The sequence below is a fragment of the Tauraco erythrolophus genome, chromosome 4, assembly GCF_009769465.1.
Source record: "Tauraco erythrolophus isolate bTauEry1 chromosome 4, bTauEry1.pri, whole genome shotgun sequence".
NCBI classification, from domain to species: domain Eukaryota; kingdom Metazoa; phylum Chordata; class Aves; order Musophagiformes; family Musophagidae; genus Tauraco; species Tauraco erythrolophus.
In genome coordinates this window covers 68,737,982-68,757,369 of record NC_141468.1, presented here as the reverse complement: position 1 = coordinate 68,757,369, position 19,388 = coordinate 68,737,982, and the positions used below count along the sequence as shown (strand labels likewise).

At 37.6% G+C, this 19,388-nt stretch overlaps 1 protein-coding gene across 1 annotated transcript in view; it reads right to left on the bottom strand.

Annotated features, from left to right (window-relative positions):
- The window catches only part of SYT10 (synaptotagmin 10), a 36,767-nt gene that overhangs the window by 2,400 nt on the left and 14,979 nt on the right, over positions 1 to 19,388 (bottom strand). Inside the window, exons 3-6 of the mRNA XM_086610390.1 lie at positions 14,936 to 15,500; positions 3,105 to 3,225; positions 2,590 to 2,761; positions 987 to 1,116 (exon numbers count right to left, since the gene is read on the bottom strand). Of these exons, the coding sequence (XP_086466516.1) occupies positions 987 to 1,116; positions 2,590 to 2,761; positions 3,105 to 3,225; positions 14,936 to 15,500 (988 nt within the window). The remainder of the gene's footprint in view (positions 1 to 986; positions 1,117 to 2,589; positions 2,762 to 3,104; positions 3,226 to 14,935; positions 15,501 to 19,388) is intronic.

The window sequence follows — 19,388 nt, the reverse complement described above, 5'->3', positions numbered from 1 at the left end:
GTGGCAATCCCAGGCACAAATACAGACTGGGCAGAGAATGGATCGAGAGCAGCCCTGAGGAGAAGGACTTGGGAGTACTGGTGGACGAGAAGCTCACTATGAGCTGGCAATGTGCTCTTGCGGCCCAGAAGGCCAACCGCATCCTGGGCTGCATCAAGAGGAGTGTGGCCAGCAGGTCAAGGGAGGTGATTCTCCCCCTCTACTCTGCCCTCGTGAGACCTCACCTGGAGTACTGCGTCCAGTTCTGGAGCCCCCAACATAAGAAGGACATGGACCAGTTGGAGAGGGTCCAGAGGAGGGCCACGAAGATGATAAGAGGGCTGGAGCACCTTTCCTATGAGGACAGGCTGAAAGAGTTGGGGCTGTTCAGCCTGGAGAAGAGGAGGCTCCGGGGTGACCTTATAGCGGTCTTCCAGTACCTCAAGGGGGCCTACAAGAAAGATGGGGAGAGGCTGTTCAGGAGGGCCTGTTGTGATAGGACAAGGGGTAATGGTTTTAAAATAGAGGGAGGTAGATTCAGATTGGATATTAGGAAAAAATTTTTTACCATGAGAGTTGTAGAACACTGGAACAGGTTGCCCAGAGGGGTGGTGGATGCTCCATCCCTGGAGATGTTCAAGGCCAGGTTGGACGAGGCCCTAAGCAACCTGATCTAGTTGGAGATATCCCTGTTCCTTACAGGGGGGTTGGACTAGATGACCTTTGAAGGTCCCTTCCAGCCCTAACCATTCTATGATTCTATGATTCTATGAAATTTCAAATGTCTTAATTGTTTAATGTTACAATACTGTCAGCATATCACGGAAACTTTTGAAATGACATGTTTAAGTAATCAATAAACACATGCAACTAGATTTAGGTTGTGCTAAGTATCTTACAGATGCTCCATAGATGCTGCACTGATTTTCACGATTCTCAGAAGCACATAAGCGTGAGAGAGACAAAAACATTCAATATACTGATGAGAGAATTTTGCTACTTCTTACCTCTACTAGTGGATGCCAGTGAGTTATTGGTTTACGTGGGTAAGCCAACATTTCGTTCCAATGATCTCTTCCAAGCCCTTCAGCATCAATTCCTGTCCGACATACTCCAATGACCTCATTGTGCCCTACTCTGAGAATTGCAGAGAGGCAGAATTTTTTTAATAAAAATAGTTTTAATAACATCTGACGTATAATTCAGTTTACTGGTTTAATGCAGCACAGAATACATGCCGAAAATTTTCACATTATTTATTACAGATATTAGTTTTAGTGGTAGTATAGCAATATTAAGTTCTCTAATGGTGGCATCGAAAACCTCCAGCCACTACCAGAGTGCTTCTAGCAGCTACAAAAATAGCAATGAAGACTTCACCCTTGCCATTAAAAGGTTACAACCCAAACAGCACAAGGATAAAAAAGGACCATAATACACGAAATTATCTACAAGGAAAACATGCTTAAATTTTGTGTGAAAGAAAGTTGAAGGAAGATGGCAGGGAGTAGATTTCCTGCTGCAAATGATTCAGATGTTGTTGTTTCACACTACATTTCCCAGTTCTAACTGTTGTGGAACATTGGAACTTCAGTCAAAGGCAATGGATATAGCAGCAATAGGCTCTACCTTAATACCCCATACTTCTGGAAGCACCATAGCCTTGTTGAGGGACTCCAGAAAGTAATTTTCTGTACCTTGCCTACATGTACCTCAGAATAATGTTTCCTAACTTCCTGTTAGCAAGCACTTTGAAAGGGGCAGTTGAAGAGGACTGAAAGTGTGCAAGTTGCTGTGCTCTTCTCCTCCTAATAGCACTGCTGTGCCCCTTTCACATCTGACGGAGAAAGTCTTCCTGACAGAAGTTGGAGAACAATCAGAAATCTGACGGCAAGGAAAAAGCAGTCTGAAGTTTTGTGTTACTAAATTGGACTTTCACTGTTTATTTGCCCTGCAATCTCAAGAGCTAACAGCACTTGACGGTAGCAGTCTTGGCTCGGGCATGATTCTGTCAGTCACTGTCTAGTTTAACCTGCAGTCCTTGAGCGGCTCTAAGCAGGAGTCTCTTCCTGTCAGTTCTCGGTGAGGACACAGACAATTAAGGCTCAGATGTGTTATCAGAGAGGGCTAAACTCAAAGGTTACAAAGCCTCCTTATTGAGTCAACTGAAGGATTAATTATGACTTAATTCAATGAGGTAATCAGCATCTAATTCTTTTTTAGTCATCCAAATTTTCTTTGATTTCAAATATTTGACATTTAAATAGAATTAGAACTGTGAGGGCCTTTTTTAAACTGAGATATACCTGATTTATAAAGCTTTTACATAGTACAGCCACCAGATGCGGACAGAAACGTATGCCAATGCTAGTGGGCTGTAAGAAGGTTGAGCCATGTTTCTTCCTTATCACAGTTATTTATGAGGCAGATAAAATGTCCTGAGCTCTAAAAAGTGTGGAAGCTTTAAACCTGTTGAGGGAAAGACCCAAAGGCTTTATCTTTTGTGTTACTGAACCAACTTGAAAGTTGAGGGAGGTAGAAAACAGTCTTCTGCAATGATCAGGTAACTTCTCACTGAAGATTAATGTTCAAAGAGCAAACTGTGCTTACCGATCGTAATCCATCACTGCGATGGAGAGGCTGACTTGGTCCACATTCTCTGGAGGGATATCAAAGATGATGGCCTCATTATAAATGGGATTGAGCGTGTTCTTCTTTGTGGTTGTTTTCCGCTTTTTCAGTCTTCGACCCTCACACATCAATGACACTTTGACGTATGGATCTGATTAACAGATAATCAGTTGTGGGCATTTGGACACAACATCATTCAAATGTGTAGCATAAGAGTAATATTTTTTGTAGGAATGTAATATTGATAAGACAAAAAATTACAAAGATTTCATTGCTTTCAATATTCTGCCGATACAGAGGAAAGGTATAGGCATTCTGAACAGATATACTGACTGCCGGACCAAAGAAAGCCAGTAGATGTAAACAGGGCCTATACCCATTCTCCTGTTGCTTTCATTTCACAGCCATGCTAAACACACAAAACACAAAGAGTTCTTATTTGTCCCTTTCCTGAATAGGCTTTGCCTTGTTATTTAAAAAAGAAGTAGAATCACCTGATGCGCCAGTTATATCCATTGCTTTGAGATTCCTACATTTGATGACTGTTAATGTCATTCTCCCAGCAGTAGGCAAATAACAGAGGGAAAACATGATCTCACCCAAATCTATACTTTCCTGAAAAAGAAAAGCAATGATTAGAAATCTGACCATACTGCCAACAGTTCAGTTCAGATTATGCAAATATATTTTTTTTTAACGAGAGACTTCTTTTGCAGCCTCAGATGCTTTTTAAAAGGTCACAAACAATTTTCAGAAAATCTTTTTATAATATACAGAAAGAGTGTTAATAGTATAATATTTTAATGACAGGATCTAGAATTACTTAACTGAGAAATCAAAACAAAAGCAGAGCGAAAATTTTCCGAATTCCTAATATGTTTGTGTTGAAGTCACACATACAAAAAAGTGCTGAATATATAATGTAAAGTTCTGCTCTTGAAAAGACTCATACTCCCAATATCCTCAATAGAAAGAAATCCAGTGGTATATTTAGAACACACACATTTACATGCTTTTTAGCCACTGGAATTTCCGTAGGAGATTTATTTCTGCACACCTGTATGTGTATGAAAAATTTATCCTAAGTGCTTTGAAAGATCAACATGCTTGCATACAAGTTGCTAGCTGTATTGCTCTTACCGTGCTTTGAGGGGTTGTTTTGTTCTAGAAGAAAAACAAAGTAAAGGAGTAACACCTACAACTTTCCTGGCTCATGGGCAACTTTTTAGAGGATAATATACTCAGAAAGATGGATAAAGTCCATATGAATCTTAATAATCCTCACAAAGAGATAGTTTCTGTGTTGAGACAATGTGCTGTGAATTCGTGCAATATGATGTTGCTACACAGTTCAGATGCTGCAACACCTGAGAAATGTAATTGAAGGAAGAGAGGTTTCATCAATTCTTACTTTTTCTTTCCTCATAGTTAAACAATTATCCGAATACCACAAAAGTTTTGTTGGTAAGATATTAGTTATGTTCTAAATTGTTTCTATTCTTCTAAGATTTTAAATATGCCCAAAAAAACCCTGAGTAAATTGCATGTTAAGAACAACTCAGGATTTTTAAATACAAGCTTGCAAGGAACCTGTAAAGAAGCCACATCTGTAAGCCAGCCATTCTCAAGCGTGCTCATGTGATTTCAAAGGACAATCTTTCACTACTGTTAGAAAGGTTATTTTTAACATTCTAGCTTCAATATTTTATCTGTCAAACCTACAGCTACCCCAAGAGTATAAATTTGTTTAAGAACTGCTGGATTTATGATACAGCTGTTCTAGCATCAACCATGATATATTTTTAAATGATACATACTAAAATAATGATTGCTGTGTAGATGAAAAACACATTGCCTATAGTTATGACACAGACTGGGACTTCTTGTTTACATTTTTCAGCTGCTTATATGAGTGGTTTTATTGACTTCCTTCGGGTTAATGCTCTGTCTAAATTAAAATAGGTACTTCAGATCTTTCTTGAATAAAGATGGACTTGATCACATGCTTCAGAGTTTTTAGGTTTTTTCCCTGCATTGCAGACTCTAGATCAAAGAATGTCGTTTTAGAATAGCTTTAAATTCTCTGTTGCACCATTAATAAAATATTGACTTTTGTGTAGTTTGGTCAATTTACATGTTCAGTCATTTTGTTGGGATTCTGTTCTGAGAATTAACAGATTGATAAGCATGTGAACATGCATTGTGGGCAAATTTCATGCTTGTCAGGATTTCAAGATTTCAGATTTCTTAGGATTTCAAAATGATTTAGCTCATTCAGTCCTCATAGGATAAATACAACTATTTGACATCTCCTTAGCCCAACCTCTTATTTGCCACACAAAGTGCAAAATTTTTGCCACAGAGTACAGTAACAAACTCACTTTTCTATTTCCGAAAATAAAAATAAAACTTGAACAAATTAAGTGTAATTCCTTTAACACATTTGTTAAAGTGGCGAGTGCTCTCTGTTTACAGTTCTACAGTTTTTGTCATATCTGAAATCTGTTTTAAGCACAGCTTCTGTTACTAGCATTACTTTCTGAATTCAGAGTCTGATTGTTGTTCCTCATATCCGTATGTCAAAGAGATTTCACTCTTTCTTTGAACAGGAAGTATAGTTTCCCCACGTCCAGTGCTTCAAAGTCTAAGGTCTATTTTGACAGAGGTGATGAAGATGGATTGGATCATAAAACACAAAGAGCAGCTTGTTAAAGGGACTAATTCTTCCTTCTCTAGAGAGATGACTTGCACAGGTGAATAGAGAAAAAATCATTTTTGCAAGATGGGAGTGTGAACTTGAGTATTCTATTTATTTCTATTTGAAGAGAAATTGAATAGACACTCAAACATTTGAGTAAGCTCAAATGATAAACAGGAAGACAGACAAGACAGGACTATTTACCATGACAAATACTGTAAAAAAACCATTGTTCTGAATACTTGCAAAACTCCATATGGTAGTTACTCTACCATACTTTTCTGAAGAGTAGAGAAAAGCAACAAAATAGCAACAATTTGAGACTTATGCTGAGTCCTTTTGTTTTCCTTTCTGAACACCATATACTGAAGTTATATCGAAAAAGAGCTTGGAAAATCCCCTCAATCAAACCCAGTGTTTTTTGACCATGCGATGAATAAGCAAGATGCCTTAATGCAAAAGCAAATGCTTGGACAACAAATGAGGGGAATCTTTACGCTCCGCACAGCAGACTGTCCAAAGGGCAGATGTACTGAGTTTACCAGAGCTCTGTAATCTGTGTACTGACTACTCAGTTTGAAGTGGTATGGGAGGGTTTTAGGATTGGGAAAAGACTCTCTACCACTCCACTGTTTATACAGACATATGACACCTATGACCTATAACTGGGAAAAATGTGGCTTGTGCTGCTTCGAAATGCCTGATTTTCATATTGTGGAACAACACATGTTGCTCTATGTACTATTACAATAGACAAATTCTGCAGTAGACTACAATAGATATTATTTCAAATAAACACTCTTGTCTGTATCAAAGACATTTATGAGTCACTCACTGTAAGATCAAAGAGCTAGAAATAAAATTAGTAGTTCCCTGCACTAGTCCTTAGACATCATTTAACTCCTCCTGGTGGAAAGAACTGGCTGTCGTAGACTGCCACCACAGACTAGGAGTTCCAGTGGTCCTCAGATCCAGTTCAATCACAAGCCCTTTCAGAATCCTTTGAAACAACTCTGATGATTTTATCTTTTTAATCTAATTTGGTATTAGTTGTGGCATCTGATGTGTGCTGACAGTTTTGTAAACAGTGTCTTTTTGGTTACTAAGGAATAGGAAGTCCCTAGTACTTTTACTCAGTTTCTACTCTGAGTATCTGTTGAGATTGGTGGTCTTTCTTCATACTTGGGTGAACTGACTACATTTTGTTAGGAGCTCTAGAAGTCATAGGGCAACTGGGAATTAAGACTTAAAAATGCATCATTAAAATAAATATGCTTTGGAAATCAATCACACAGGGTGAAACCCTAGACTTACTAACTTTTAAATTTTCTTTTGAAGAACTAAGATTAAAATTATGCACATATCTGTGATAGCATCAGAGACTGAGTATTGGGTAAAATGTCTCGGGTACCACCATTTCCCCTGACACACTTTCTTTGTTAACCTGAGCACTAGAGATCAATGAATTTGGAGTTGAAAACACAAGTTCAGACCTAGATAATGAACAAAGTAAGGCTCAGCATTTAAACTTCTCATGGCAGTCTTTGCGTACCACATTGATTATCATGAGTAACATTTTTAAATGCCCTAGGTCCTTAAGCATTATTGATTTTAATTGAGATTTAAAAATAAGATTTAAATGACTTCAGAATCCCAGTGCTCTAGAAAATGCCTATTTTTCTCACCTTATAGTACACTAGATAATTAAGTTGACACAAGTCATCTCACTGGAACCTTTCAGTACAAGCAAATCTGAAGAAGCCAAGGCACAGACTGCCCTTAACAATCACGCCTGCATTACAGTCCACCTCAACCAAAACATGACTCAGAAGACACAAGCCTAGACCTAGTGGTTGCCATTCTTGCAAATTTTTAACTATACATCAGATTGTGTTATATGCATCATATATTCACCTAGAATTGCACATTACTTAGGTAAATCTCATGAAATTTGAACTCTTTCCTGGGCCTATTTTAAGGTTTCATTTTTCTTCTTAAATTAAATTTAGATTTCAATTAACAGATAGTTTTACAGATGCCTATAATGATTCCCCCTCACTGACTTCCAATAACGGATACAGAAAAGCTGGCATTGAGCACAGCTGCACTAATGCAAAAGGAAGCATTTGTTGGTACTGCATATCCCTTTTTCATTTATTTCCCTTTTGTGTACGCAAGCCATCACACAGAACTAAAGAACTGGAACAGTGGTAAGTGGTATACCAGCTTCAGTTACTTTTATGGCTCTCAATTTACCTCACTATCCAATCCATTTTCTGATATGGTGATGCTAGAACAAAATAAAACAAAGAAAACACTGACCTCAAATGTGTATGTCAGCTATTCAGATGAGCTTGGGTAATTTAGCTACAGAATACAGATTCTTCAAATAATTTAATTCTTATCCCACATTAGCAACCACACCTGAATGGACATTGTAATCATTTTTTCCATTGGGTTACCAAGAATCTGTCTGCATTCTCTGCATTATGGACTCTTAGGAAATCTGTCCAGGGGTTGGCAAAGTCAGACAAAAAAGGGTCCTTATTCTGTTATTTTTGTTATCAGACCCTCTGGGCAGCAGTGCTCTCATTTTCACGCTTCCACCTGTAGAAGAAGTAGCAGCATCACTATAGAGGCTGCGTTCTCTACTCACAACACGGATAAACAGTGGAGGGATGTGAGGAGAAGTTTGAAACCCTTGTGGGAGAGGATCGATTGGTCTGGTTGAGTTTTTAGAGTCATTGTTGCTGGAGAAAGCTTTGCTATCTCTTACTCCAATTAATTTTCCCAGTTGTTTCCATTAAATTCAATTGAAGAGATAACTTTTACCTACTAAGCTCCACAAATTCAGTGAGGAAGTCAGGTAGAGATTGTTCCATGTTCAGGGTAGTTTCTTCTCACACATAACCACCCATAATCCTGAACTGAAAAGAAAAAATATCTACTGACTATACCAATAGTGTAAGAACTCATGTAGTCTCCCTCCTATATTCCAAGATCTTCACAGGTTTCCTATGCTAACAGGAGTCAAAATCTTATAGGGAGCTGGTATGTGAAATAAGGTGTTATTTTTGCATAATTTTTCTATCACAAATGAACTCTAGGCTATTTTTTTTACTGATGTTTGTTTCTTCTTTCCTCCTAGTTTTTCGAGTTCTTCAATTCAAATAAAGTCTTAAAGGAACAACTCAGTATGGATTCTTAGAATGAGCTGTGTAAATGTCACTGGGAAAAAAAAAAGAATATACTTTTAATGTTACTAGTGTGTCATTAATTTCCATGGTTAAAATAACAAGTATTTGCATAATTAATACTGCATTAGAAGTGAAATCCCTAAAAAAACTTCTGTGTTGTTACTTTCATTATCATTCAGATTATCATAATTCACAGTAAGTAATCATTTTAATTCTTATTCTCAATTTTAATACCCAGAACTATTTTCCTATTAATTTTATTAAATGATGTTTTAAAGACTATATGTGAGAGTAGCATAGCAAAAATACTAAGGTAGATATGAATGTATTTTGTACTTGATTCCTAAACAAGTGATTTGCAATATTTTTTCTCTTCATTTTCCTGCTATATTTTGAGTAAGCATCTGTACTAGGTAGCAATAATTTTCTAGATACCAAAGAAGTTATTCAGGCATTTACGTTCCTAGAATTTTAGCTGCTTCCTTTAGTCACAGTGAAAATTGCTTTTCTGGATAGCATGAAAATTTGAAAAAAATGCATTGCCAGAATTAGGCCTTTGGATTACTTAAATATTGCAGGAAGATAATTCTCTCAAAGGACAGATTTCTCTCTCTCTCTTTCTCTTGTTCTCTTTAGAAACATATTATATAATTTCTGCTTTCCAATAAAAATTACTGGCCTCAAGCTTCAAGAATCAAGGATAAAAGAAAACATAATGATAAATGTTGGGTGTTGGATGGAAAGAAAAGAAGAGAGAAACCTGTCCCCTCAGATAGTTAGCTAAGAATGTATTAAGACATTTCTGGTTTTGAGGTTTAGATCAAGAGTTAGAAAAATGATAGGAAAGAGTAGTATAGACCTCTACCAGTCTGTCTGTTTCTCATCTATGCATTTAGAATTAGAAAGTATTTAAACTATCATTGAAATTGTTAAAAGTTACACTTAGCATGAACTGGAGAGTTAATTCTACCACCTCTCAAGGTGATTTTACTTTGGAAACCTTGTTCCCACAGCTAATATTTATTTTCCTCCCCTGTTATTCTTTACATATCAAATCCAGCTCTTTTTCTTCCTCCCAGCTCCATTTATTGATCGAGCTGTTGTCCTGGGAAATTAATCAATGCCGTTTGTGTTTGTTCTCGTGTCTGTGGAAGACTGCATGGAAGCAGTGGGGTCTGTTATGACAGCGTCTTCTGCTCGTGGAAGCCTAACACTTGTTTCACCTGACACCCTGATTGCTCTGGGTACGCACAGCTGCTGATTGCAGTCCTGATTGCGTAGAGAAGACTCTCTGAGACAGGAGACTGAGTCCAGCAGGATGAATGCTCTTGATAGCACCCCAGGAAGCCCTCTGGGTGCTGCTTTTCTCACTCCCTTTGTACATAACCATCTGTCTTGTGTACCAGAGAAGTAGTTTCATCTCACCAGGCAGCAAGGAAGCCCATTCCTGCTTCAGAACAGCTGATAACAGAGGTACTTCTGCGAACTAACTGTGGCACCTACTTGTGCACGAATGAACCAAAATGTATGTGGCTTCCCATATAAAGATGCTCTTCTGAAGCAGCAATGCATTGACTGCAGAGACTATTAGCAGTGAGAAACTCAGAGAGCACTGAGGTCACAGCAGGCCATTTAAACTGTGCACCTTAGCATAGCTACCACAATACCACCTGGACGCAGAGATATTGATTCCCTTAATGAAACCATATTCTTCGTTCACCTAAAATTTCTTACTTTTAAGGTAGACTGAAAGTAGCAGTTTGCCTCTAGTAAAGCAGAATATTCAAATAATTTGTCATTTCAAATGAAAAGAAACATTCAATGATATTAGAAACTTTCCCTGCTTGTAGTAACTGCACAGAAACCCAGTCTTTCTCCACTGTCTTTTCTAGTTATCCTAAAGCAGTTCCAGACTTTAATGAAAAACCACAACACGTTTCCTGAGAAGACTGACCCAGAGCATACTCTCATCTACTGAGCTGCAGGTGACCATGTGAATCCTTTATATCACTGGCCCTGATTAGAAATGATAAGAGCCAGCTATTCTTGGCTTTAAAGGGGCTGTTTCCATTACAGATGATAAATGTTTCTATGCTGACAAGTCTTTATTCTTTCACGCATGCTTAGCATTATGTCAAGACTTTTTCCAGAAACAATAATAGTCCAAGGCCATTCTGATAAGAATGGCTAATTGTAGAGCATAGTCCCCTGTATTGCTGGTGATAAAACATTTCCTGACAGTGCTGCTCTTTGAACACTAAGAAACAAGAGAATCTTTATAATGTGGCCTCAAAGTTCGACTACCAGAAGACAAACCTTTGTCAGCTCTATACCACTATTACCCTACTCAGAGTAAGGACAAATGTGTTATTTTTTGTCCACTTACAAATAGCAAACTATGGAGAAAACTAAGCAAAGACAATGTCTGCAATTGCTCCCGGTGAACTGCAGAAGCGGGTTTCTTTTTTGTTTGATGGGGAATTCAGAAGATTCTCTCTCCATAACAGAGGCAAACAGCTAGCAAGTTTACCTGTGTGACATCCTACTCTGGCAAGTATTTGAGACAGATAGATCTACTGAGACAAATGCTACTGTCCCATTTATTAAAAAAGATATCTAAGCACTTCTGTCTTTTCCAGCAATGCTATTCATTTATATTCCAAGTGTTTCAGAAACAGCAATCAAACATCCTGTGCATCACATGAAGTTTGTGTCCTTACAAAACGTTCCTTTACATCCCACTTCACAAACGAGAAAACTGCAGAACTGAAATGCCTGGTGTTGGAAAACTAAATAATAATCAAGTTTCGTCTGTCTACATGAGACATTCAAGAGGCTACAAATATAAGACAGCTCCATGACTAACATCCCCAAGAGACTACCACTGTGCTGGAAATGGCTTTCATCTAAATTCTGAACCCTATCTATTTATTTTTTCCAATTGCATAGTTTCCTATAATTAGTTACATTAACAGGGTTCACAGAATACCTTCGGAAAGAAAATATTTCTGACAGTCACTTGCCAATTTTTTTAGGCAAAGACGTTAGAGGTAGAGTTTTCGAAAGCAATCAATAATTTGAAAAAGTATAATAGAAAGTTAATAAAGTTCTACATCCAGAAAGTGTTAGATCATAAGAGGTAGTCTTTTGCCTAAACAATTTTATAACAGTGAATACTTGCACTTCAGTGCTTACAAGTAATTCCAATAAATGAGTGGTCTTTTTTTAAAGTATGTGGCATATTTTGATAGTAACAAAACATCAGAAATGTATGCAAAACTCACAAGAACGTCACAAAAACAGAAGCTAGATATGCTGACTAAACAATCCATTTGATATTATTTGTTTGCCTCTGATGTTACGGATTAATTTCCTGAAGTGTATTAAGAATTATGGTATTCCAATATACTGAAGAACCTTCACAGGTGGTCCCAAACTGCCTCTTGAGATTTTCTTTTTTTTAATTAATCAAACAAACAGAAGTAAATGATGGATTATTTATTGAAATTTCAATCACCCACGTATAAGCAAAATTTGGAGATATTAATATCATCAGATAGCTAGGATACTTTTTTTCCACAACTAATTTTACACCAAATTTACCTTTGTAATTTAACATTAAGAAATGAAAATGCTTTAGCACTTACAACAGGTACATGCTGCATATCATACAACAGCTGCAGGTTTCCAACATAACATATAACCGAGAAACAATGATATGAATGAAAAATTAAAGGAACAAAATGCAAACTACAAAAGATGAATAAATATCAACAGTTGAAAACCATAAGAATAAAAATGAGCAAGTGGGGAGACCAATCCTGCACTTATATAAAATAGTTTCATATTACTGTTATGAGCAAAAAGAAAGTACTAAACCTGTGGATTCCCACAGAGTCACTGTTCTTATGGTCAAAAGGACTCAGTGCAACCATCCAGTCTGATTTTCCCCAGACTGTGTATTTCCTGTACAAAATTAAAACTCTTAAGGGATGTGCAAGCAAATCTTTTTAAAAAGATGTTAACTACTGACAGAGAGTCTGCAGAGCAGAAAATCTCATGATATCCTGTGGTAACTTCCTTCACTGGTAAAATGCTGTTGTTCAAATCTGTCTAGTACGTGTTCAACCCTGAGACTAGAGACTTGGGTCATAAAAATAGGTTCTTTCCAAGGAGGTAATAGGAATGATTTTTACCCTTACTCTATCTTCTGAATAGAAAATTCTTCACTATGGAAGAGATGTAAAAGTCTCAAAGCTGAGGGGAGACTACTTATGCTGTGTTTTTCAAGTTTTGGACCAATCCTTTCATTTATCACTTCTACCCTCCTTTATCATTTACCATTTAGCAAGAGCATGAGCAAACTGCTGGGTGAAGGAAGCATCTCTGAACAAAAGGCTGAAGAACTTCACAAAACATGCAACAAAACAGAGCAGAGGTGAAGAAGGAAAAAGCACGAGAAGAATATATTTGCAGAATGGCATCTTGGTTCCTATGCTTTATTGTGTAAGGACAGACCTTCCCACAGAGACAGACAGTTTGTTTTTTAAAGACTCTTTAGAACACCAAAGCATGTTTGTCTGGCGTACTGTTATTTTTCACTAATTGTAGAACCAGCTGGATCTTTTTTTTCAAGGCTTAATCCAAATCCAATTGATTCTGGCAAGCTTTCGTTAGTAATTTAATTGCTACCTAGTGAATTTGATAAACTTTAGATCTGGTACTTAAGACTATAATTCCCCATTGATTAATGTCTTATGCACTGTTTATTCCTGTGCAGGATTGGCCCCCTCATCTTACAGTTTCTGAAATGGCAGAACTAGAAATCTTTATTACTAACCGATTTTAATCTACATGAAACAGCTGAAGTAAAACACAAGGCAGCACATTGCACATATAGTAACAGGACATCTTAAAGGAGGGTTTCATTTTTCCAGGAAAAATCAATTCAGTCAGTTTCTTACATAATTTCCTAAGAATAGTGCAAGGCTTGTGAAAGCTGATGTGGTCACCCAGTACTAGAAGATGTCTCAATTTTTTGTCTTTATTGTTAGTGGTTTAAGTGGAGACAACTTATTCACACATATAGAATACTGTAAACTATACCAGTTGAAAGGCTGAATCCAAAAACTTCATGCTTTCTTTTAAACTTCATACATAGTAAAACACTAGCAGAGTGAATTAAACACTATAACTGCGTGTACTAACCCTTAGTGAAGAAGAAACTTGAATTAGAATTCAATGCCAAAATTAGCAACCATTTTCATTCAGATACATATTAAACTGCATAATTTGGTATGGCATTTCAATCTACTCAAAATCAGTCGTAAAGAGTCCAGAGATTCTAATTTGCTGAAACCATTCTAGTTATCAGCTAAAAATCTCACACACGCGACTGTTGCAAAGGACCAGTGAGCACTTAAATCTTTCCTAAAGTATTAGAGATAATATCAAAGCTAGAAGAAATTTTTAAAAATGTTACTGGGCTATTATTCCAAGACCTTAAACACAGATTCAATTTTAAGCTTCACAACACAGTTCTTAAATTTCCCTGAAATCTGAGCTTGATCAAACTAAGCACACACAGATGCGATTTTCTGAAGGTGTGCTGGAGGCTGTTCAGACCGGTTTGGCAGACCCAGCAGTTAAAATAAATAGCTGTTTTTGTGAATTTACATTTGAAAACTGTCTCCACTACGCTCTGCTCTCTAATACTTCTTCCTTAGGAAAAACATTGCGTATCTTCAAACCAGTGAGAAAATCCAGCCAGGGAAGATGAGTTTGGGTTTCAAGGTTAATAAAGACAATGTTTGGAGACTGGTGGTTTTCCTGCTAGTAGCCTGTCATCCATCACAGGCCTCCTTTTCTTGCTTACAACAATAAACAAATAATTTCTATTTCCTAACTCTACTTGCTTGTGCCTCTTAAGTTTTGCTAGTAACCAGCAGCAACACAGACACATCTACTGAGGACCCTAAGCACAGGGCAGCCAGGAAAGAACATTTTAGACTTCAACCATTTTTAGCCTCTCTCTCTTCCTTCACAAGATTCGCAACCTACAAAAATCTGCTAACAAGAGCAGGACAGGCCCTGTTCTTTAATAGATGGTCATTTTGAAGGCCAGGGTATTTTGCTAACAGAAAATGTTAATAGTTCTTGTTAAGCAGTGACTTTCGCAATATACTATTTAATTAATAAACCTAATTTATACTTGCACAGTGAACCATAAGGGCGACGGTATGTTCCCAGAAGATTTTTTAGTAATTAAAATTTATAGCTTCCTAAGCATCTTATTCTCTATGCTCAAAGGAAAATATTGACAATTTTTTTTTTTTAATTCCAGACTCTGCTGATAAACAGGATGCTCTGCCACAAACTACAAAAGAGAAATGAAAATATCACGTTAACGCTTTTGGAACACATTACTTACTGTGGTGGCACAGTGGATGTCTTTCCATACATTGGCTTCCCTGGAGAGATCTGAGACTTCAAAAAGGTTATCAAGAATAACTTCCCCAATCATGTCATGTCTAGAAAATCTGTCAAAATCATAAACACTGAAATGCAATTTCCTGTTGCTGAGTTGATCATAGGCTACAGGAAACTGAAAGGTTTCATCAAAGACAGGATTTAATGTCTTTCTGTGAACTCGTGTCTGAAACTTCTTTTTCCTGTCTGGAAGCAGATAAATCTTAACGTAGGGGTCGGATGTTCCTGTGAAGTCTTTAGCAGGCAGATCTAAGGCTTTGACAATTGTGACAGCCAGAAGTTCATTCTCATAATCATACCGGAGAGTGAAGTTAAGTTTTCCACATGTTTTCACGTCTTCTTGTTGCCCATCAGAATCCACAGACTTCTGTTTGTAGAGTTCCGGTTTTATTCTCCCAATGCTGGTTGTCGTCTCTCCCCTTTGCAAAATCGGATCTGTCCCCATGTTAAAATCAACACTGGACACTTGCATCTGCCTTGGCAAATGCCTCCTGAAAGAATTGTGCCTGCACACATACACACACACACACACAAAACGAGCCATGGTTATCTCCGGGAAAAGACCTGGCTGGTACTAAGTAGAAAATACAAGAAGACTAAATTAGTAAGGGTTTCTCTCTTTAAAATAATTCAAAAATAATCCCCCTAAATGTTGTGCAAGTGTTAAAACATCCTTGACAGAAAATGATCATTCAGAATGAACTTCTTGACCTGAGAGACACCCAGTGTCTTGGCAATATATATATTTGTAACCTTGTTTTCAGGCTATGCAGCTGAGACTGCATTCAGGCTCTTTCACAGAACAAGTTGACAGTTCCAACATTACTTGATCCCACTGCGCTAGGACCTGAGTAAAGTACAGTCAGACAGAAAAAAAATCACCTGCAGAACTGTCATCAGTACTTCCTGGTTTTAGAGGCATCCCGTGGTGGTTTTCCAATTAAATATTTACGAGGCTTCACACTGATCACTGTGAAAAGTGCCTGAAAAAGCCATGCAGAGCTACGTCTGGAGTTTTTCAGCACAGTGCTTTACCATCTTACAACATTGTATATACACCTGCTGCTTTACCATCTTACAACATTGTATATACACCTGCTTGGTATTTGCTACACTGAGGTACGGGCTGCCTCTTCCAATTATACGGGGAACATATTGTTCTGATGGGAATACAACCCGAAGTTTCCATTAACATTTTTCTGTCATAGTTTATTTTCCTTCTGTTCTCATACTCTTCCATGTAGTGTATTAGAAAGTTGATTCCTGTACTAGCAAGAAACAATATGTTTAAGTCTTGTAATTCTGAATACAGTGTTGCGGAAGCATATGTATTTATGGGCTTATCTTGATTCATGAACATTAATGGAAATTTCTGCCTTTCCTACTAAGTGAAATCAAACCCCTGGCATGCCATACAGCCTTACAGTAGTATAAAATCACTGGTCAAAAAGCTTCATAGAAATAATCATCAGCAAATGCCATTATGACCACACTGTCCAGTTTGTTTTTTGGACATATTCATATTTCCTTGGTAATTCACTGCCCCAACAATCTGTACTGGAAAAGCTCACTACCTCCTCTTGTGATCATACTTAGCTGTCATTAAAAAACAATTTAATTGTCAGAATTTCCTCCATTTTTTGCAATCAATTCCTTATTAATGCCAAATGCAGCCTTGCCTTATTGCTTTGTTTCCCTGTGGTGTTGTGTTCTGAAAACAAGAGGTGTCACAGCTGTGTGTTTCTTTCTTTAAATCAGAAATGCAAATTGTCCATTTGAAAGCAACCAGGACTCATTTCATAGATATTATTTGCACTTTTGCTGTAAGTGAAGTGGTTGCAGAAGGCATGAAGCACAAAACTACCGCAGTTCAGCTGAGTAGAGATACAAGAGGGTAATCTGCAGCCATTAAATAATAGACAAGAATGTTTCCCCTTTCGGCTGTTGCAGTACTGCTAAGTGCAGGGAGCAATCCCAGCGTAACACAAGAATAGAGGAGGGAGAACTTCATCGTCTAGGTTTGAAGTAGCTCCAAAAAAGCCAGGTGTTTTGATCTCAAATTTAGATGAACAATACAGCCCTCTCATAACATATTCTACCTTTCTGTTTTTGCAGACAGATAGATTTTATTTTCTCTTAAATGTTAAAACTTCCTGAATTCATGGTATACAATGTCCACATTGGAATGGAGTGAGGAGCGGAAAGGCCCTAATTAGTCAGAAGAATAAAACATTGTCCTCAGGGATTTTCAGGGCTCTCCTTGTGCTTTTGTCCTCCAAGAAATCCAGCCTCATAGGTATGCTAAGCACAGGGAAGGAAGTGAACACCACCCAAAATGTAGGTGCAATAAATGTTTGGGCATGCAGCAATTTAGACACTAGCTCTTTGGTATCTTTGACTCATAATGAAGTCCAGGAAGACCTTTGTTACTGCTACTTCTATCAGTGCTAATGAAACCTATGCAGGCAGGACTTCCTGAGTGCTTCTCACACCTGCAGCTGTAGTACTGAGATACCCAGATAATCATGTTCAAACCCTGCCATAGACAAGCAGTGGAGAAAACTGCTTATGCAAAGGAAACAGTGAAGCTGACCATACGGCATTTCCAGCTTGAGTGAAATTCTCATTTCCTTGACTTCTCTTGCATTTCTGAAGATCTGGGTTAATACCTGGTAAAGTAACACATAAAACCCCAAATCTATGATTTCTAAGGTGCCAAACTTCTTTCAAATTTTCAAACTTTATGCATGTAAGATCCTCTAGTGAATGTAGTTGCTGTTGCGAGATATCACTAAGTGAAACAGTGCAGCTGTACAGCTGTTCCCCATGGGAACCAGCAGCACTTTTGCTCCAGTGAGCCAAAGTCCTAATTACATAGTGCCTAGTATCTGTTCTGAGTCACAGCATTTCACCAAGATAGCTAATTGGTCTGTTAATTATTAAGATGCTTCATTGTTGTCATGGCAACATATTTATCATCCTTTGTTCTGCAATAACAAAGGAATTAATGACTGTAATAATGAAGTACAAGGATGTCAGATAAACAGGTTGTGAAAATGTTGTGAAGCTACTAATGTGTGCAAATCCAGGTACCTCAGCCTCTACTGGCTCTTACATGTAGCACTCCTATAATAGACATGCCTTCCATAACTTAGAACAAATATATTTTGAGTGACAGTAAATCTGTAGCTAAGTCTCTAATATAAAATTGTGCTTGCATAAGAATAATGATAGTATGAATCTGATTTCTAACTCAGTAAGCCTGCCATATATAAGACAAAAGTGAAGGATACAATGCTGATTCATGAGATGACTTGAGATTTATGAGAGGTGACTCTGGTCTAGCTTTCGTAGATGACATTAGACCAATCTTTTGGACCAAATCCAGGAATGGACAGCAGCACTTGTGGTATTTAGACAGAACAGAAGTTGCTGTCTCCTCCTTGCAATCACTAAAATCAATAGATCTTCTTGTTTTTCTTTAACCTTAACATTCCCAAGCACCTCACTTTTGCCTTTGTGCCTCTTGGGAACTGAATTACTCTTTGCAGAGCTGAACAACGGCTCTGCTCCCACCTAATGCTAAAGAGCAAAACGCACGTCCTTTGAAAATACAGGTGAATATTTGAAGAAAGGAATATCATAGAAGCAATAAACTATATTACAGAATCCTTTCACAAAGTACTGGGAAGAGTGGTTCTCAATTAACACAGAGCAAAATGTTTTTAAATGAACACCACTGATGCAGGACTTCCATCATAGTTTATTGGTTAATTGGGATCAAGAACTAAAGAGGGAGGGTTTTTTTGTTTTGTTACTGTGTTTGTTTTTTTAAACAAGTAGGTCTTTTCATATTGTCAGGAACTACGAAAATGATATAGTTCTAATTAAGCAGAAATGCATAATTTCCCTACACTAACATATCTCCATGTTAAATGTATGGTACATAAAAAATGATCAGGAACATTTTATTATTGATCTGCATGGCTTCTTAAAGTCTTTACGCTTCAATGACAATGACTTAATATGATTCCATTTCTTTTATTGAGAGCTGATGGCTGCGTCAAGCTATCACAGAACTGGTTACAGTCCTTTTCTTTGCCTCAGTTCAGGTGAGATCAGTGTAGGGGAGATAATCCAGACAGCAAACATCTCTCTTATACCCTTTGCCAATGGAATACAGTTAGGAGATGATGCGTTTGGATCACTCAGGACTCCTGAGTACAACAAAGCACTGCTATGTCAAAGATGGTGCAAGATAAAGTTATGCTACCTTGATAATGGCTCATCTTGATTTAGAGGTTCCGAATGAAGAACACTAGAGTCGGGTTTTAGTCGTTTTGTGATCCAACATTCTACGACACAATGGAGAAGTAATCCAGAAAGCTGGTCTA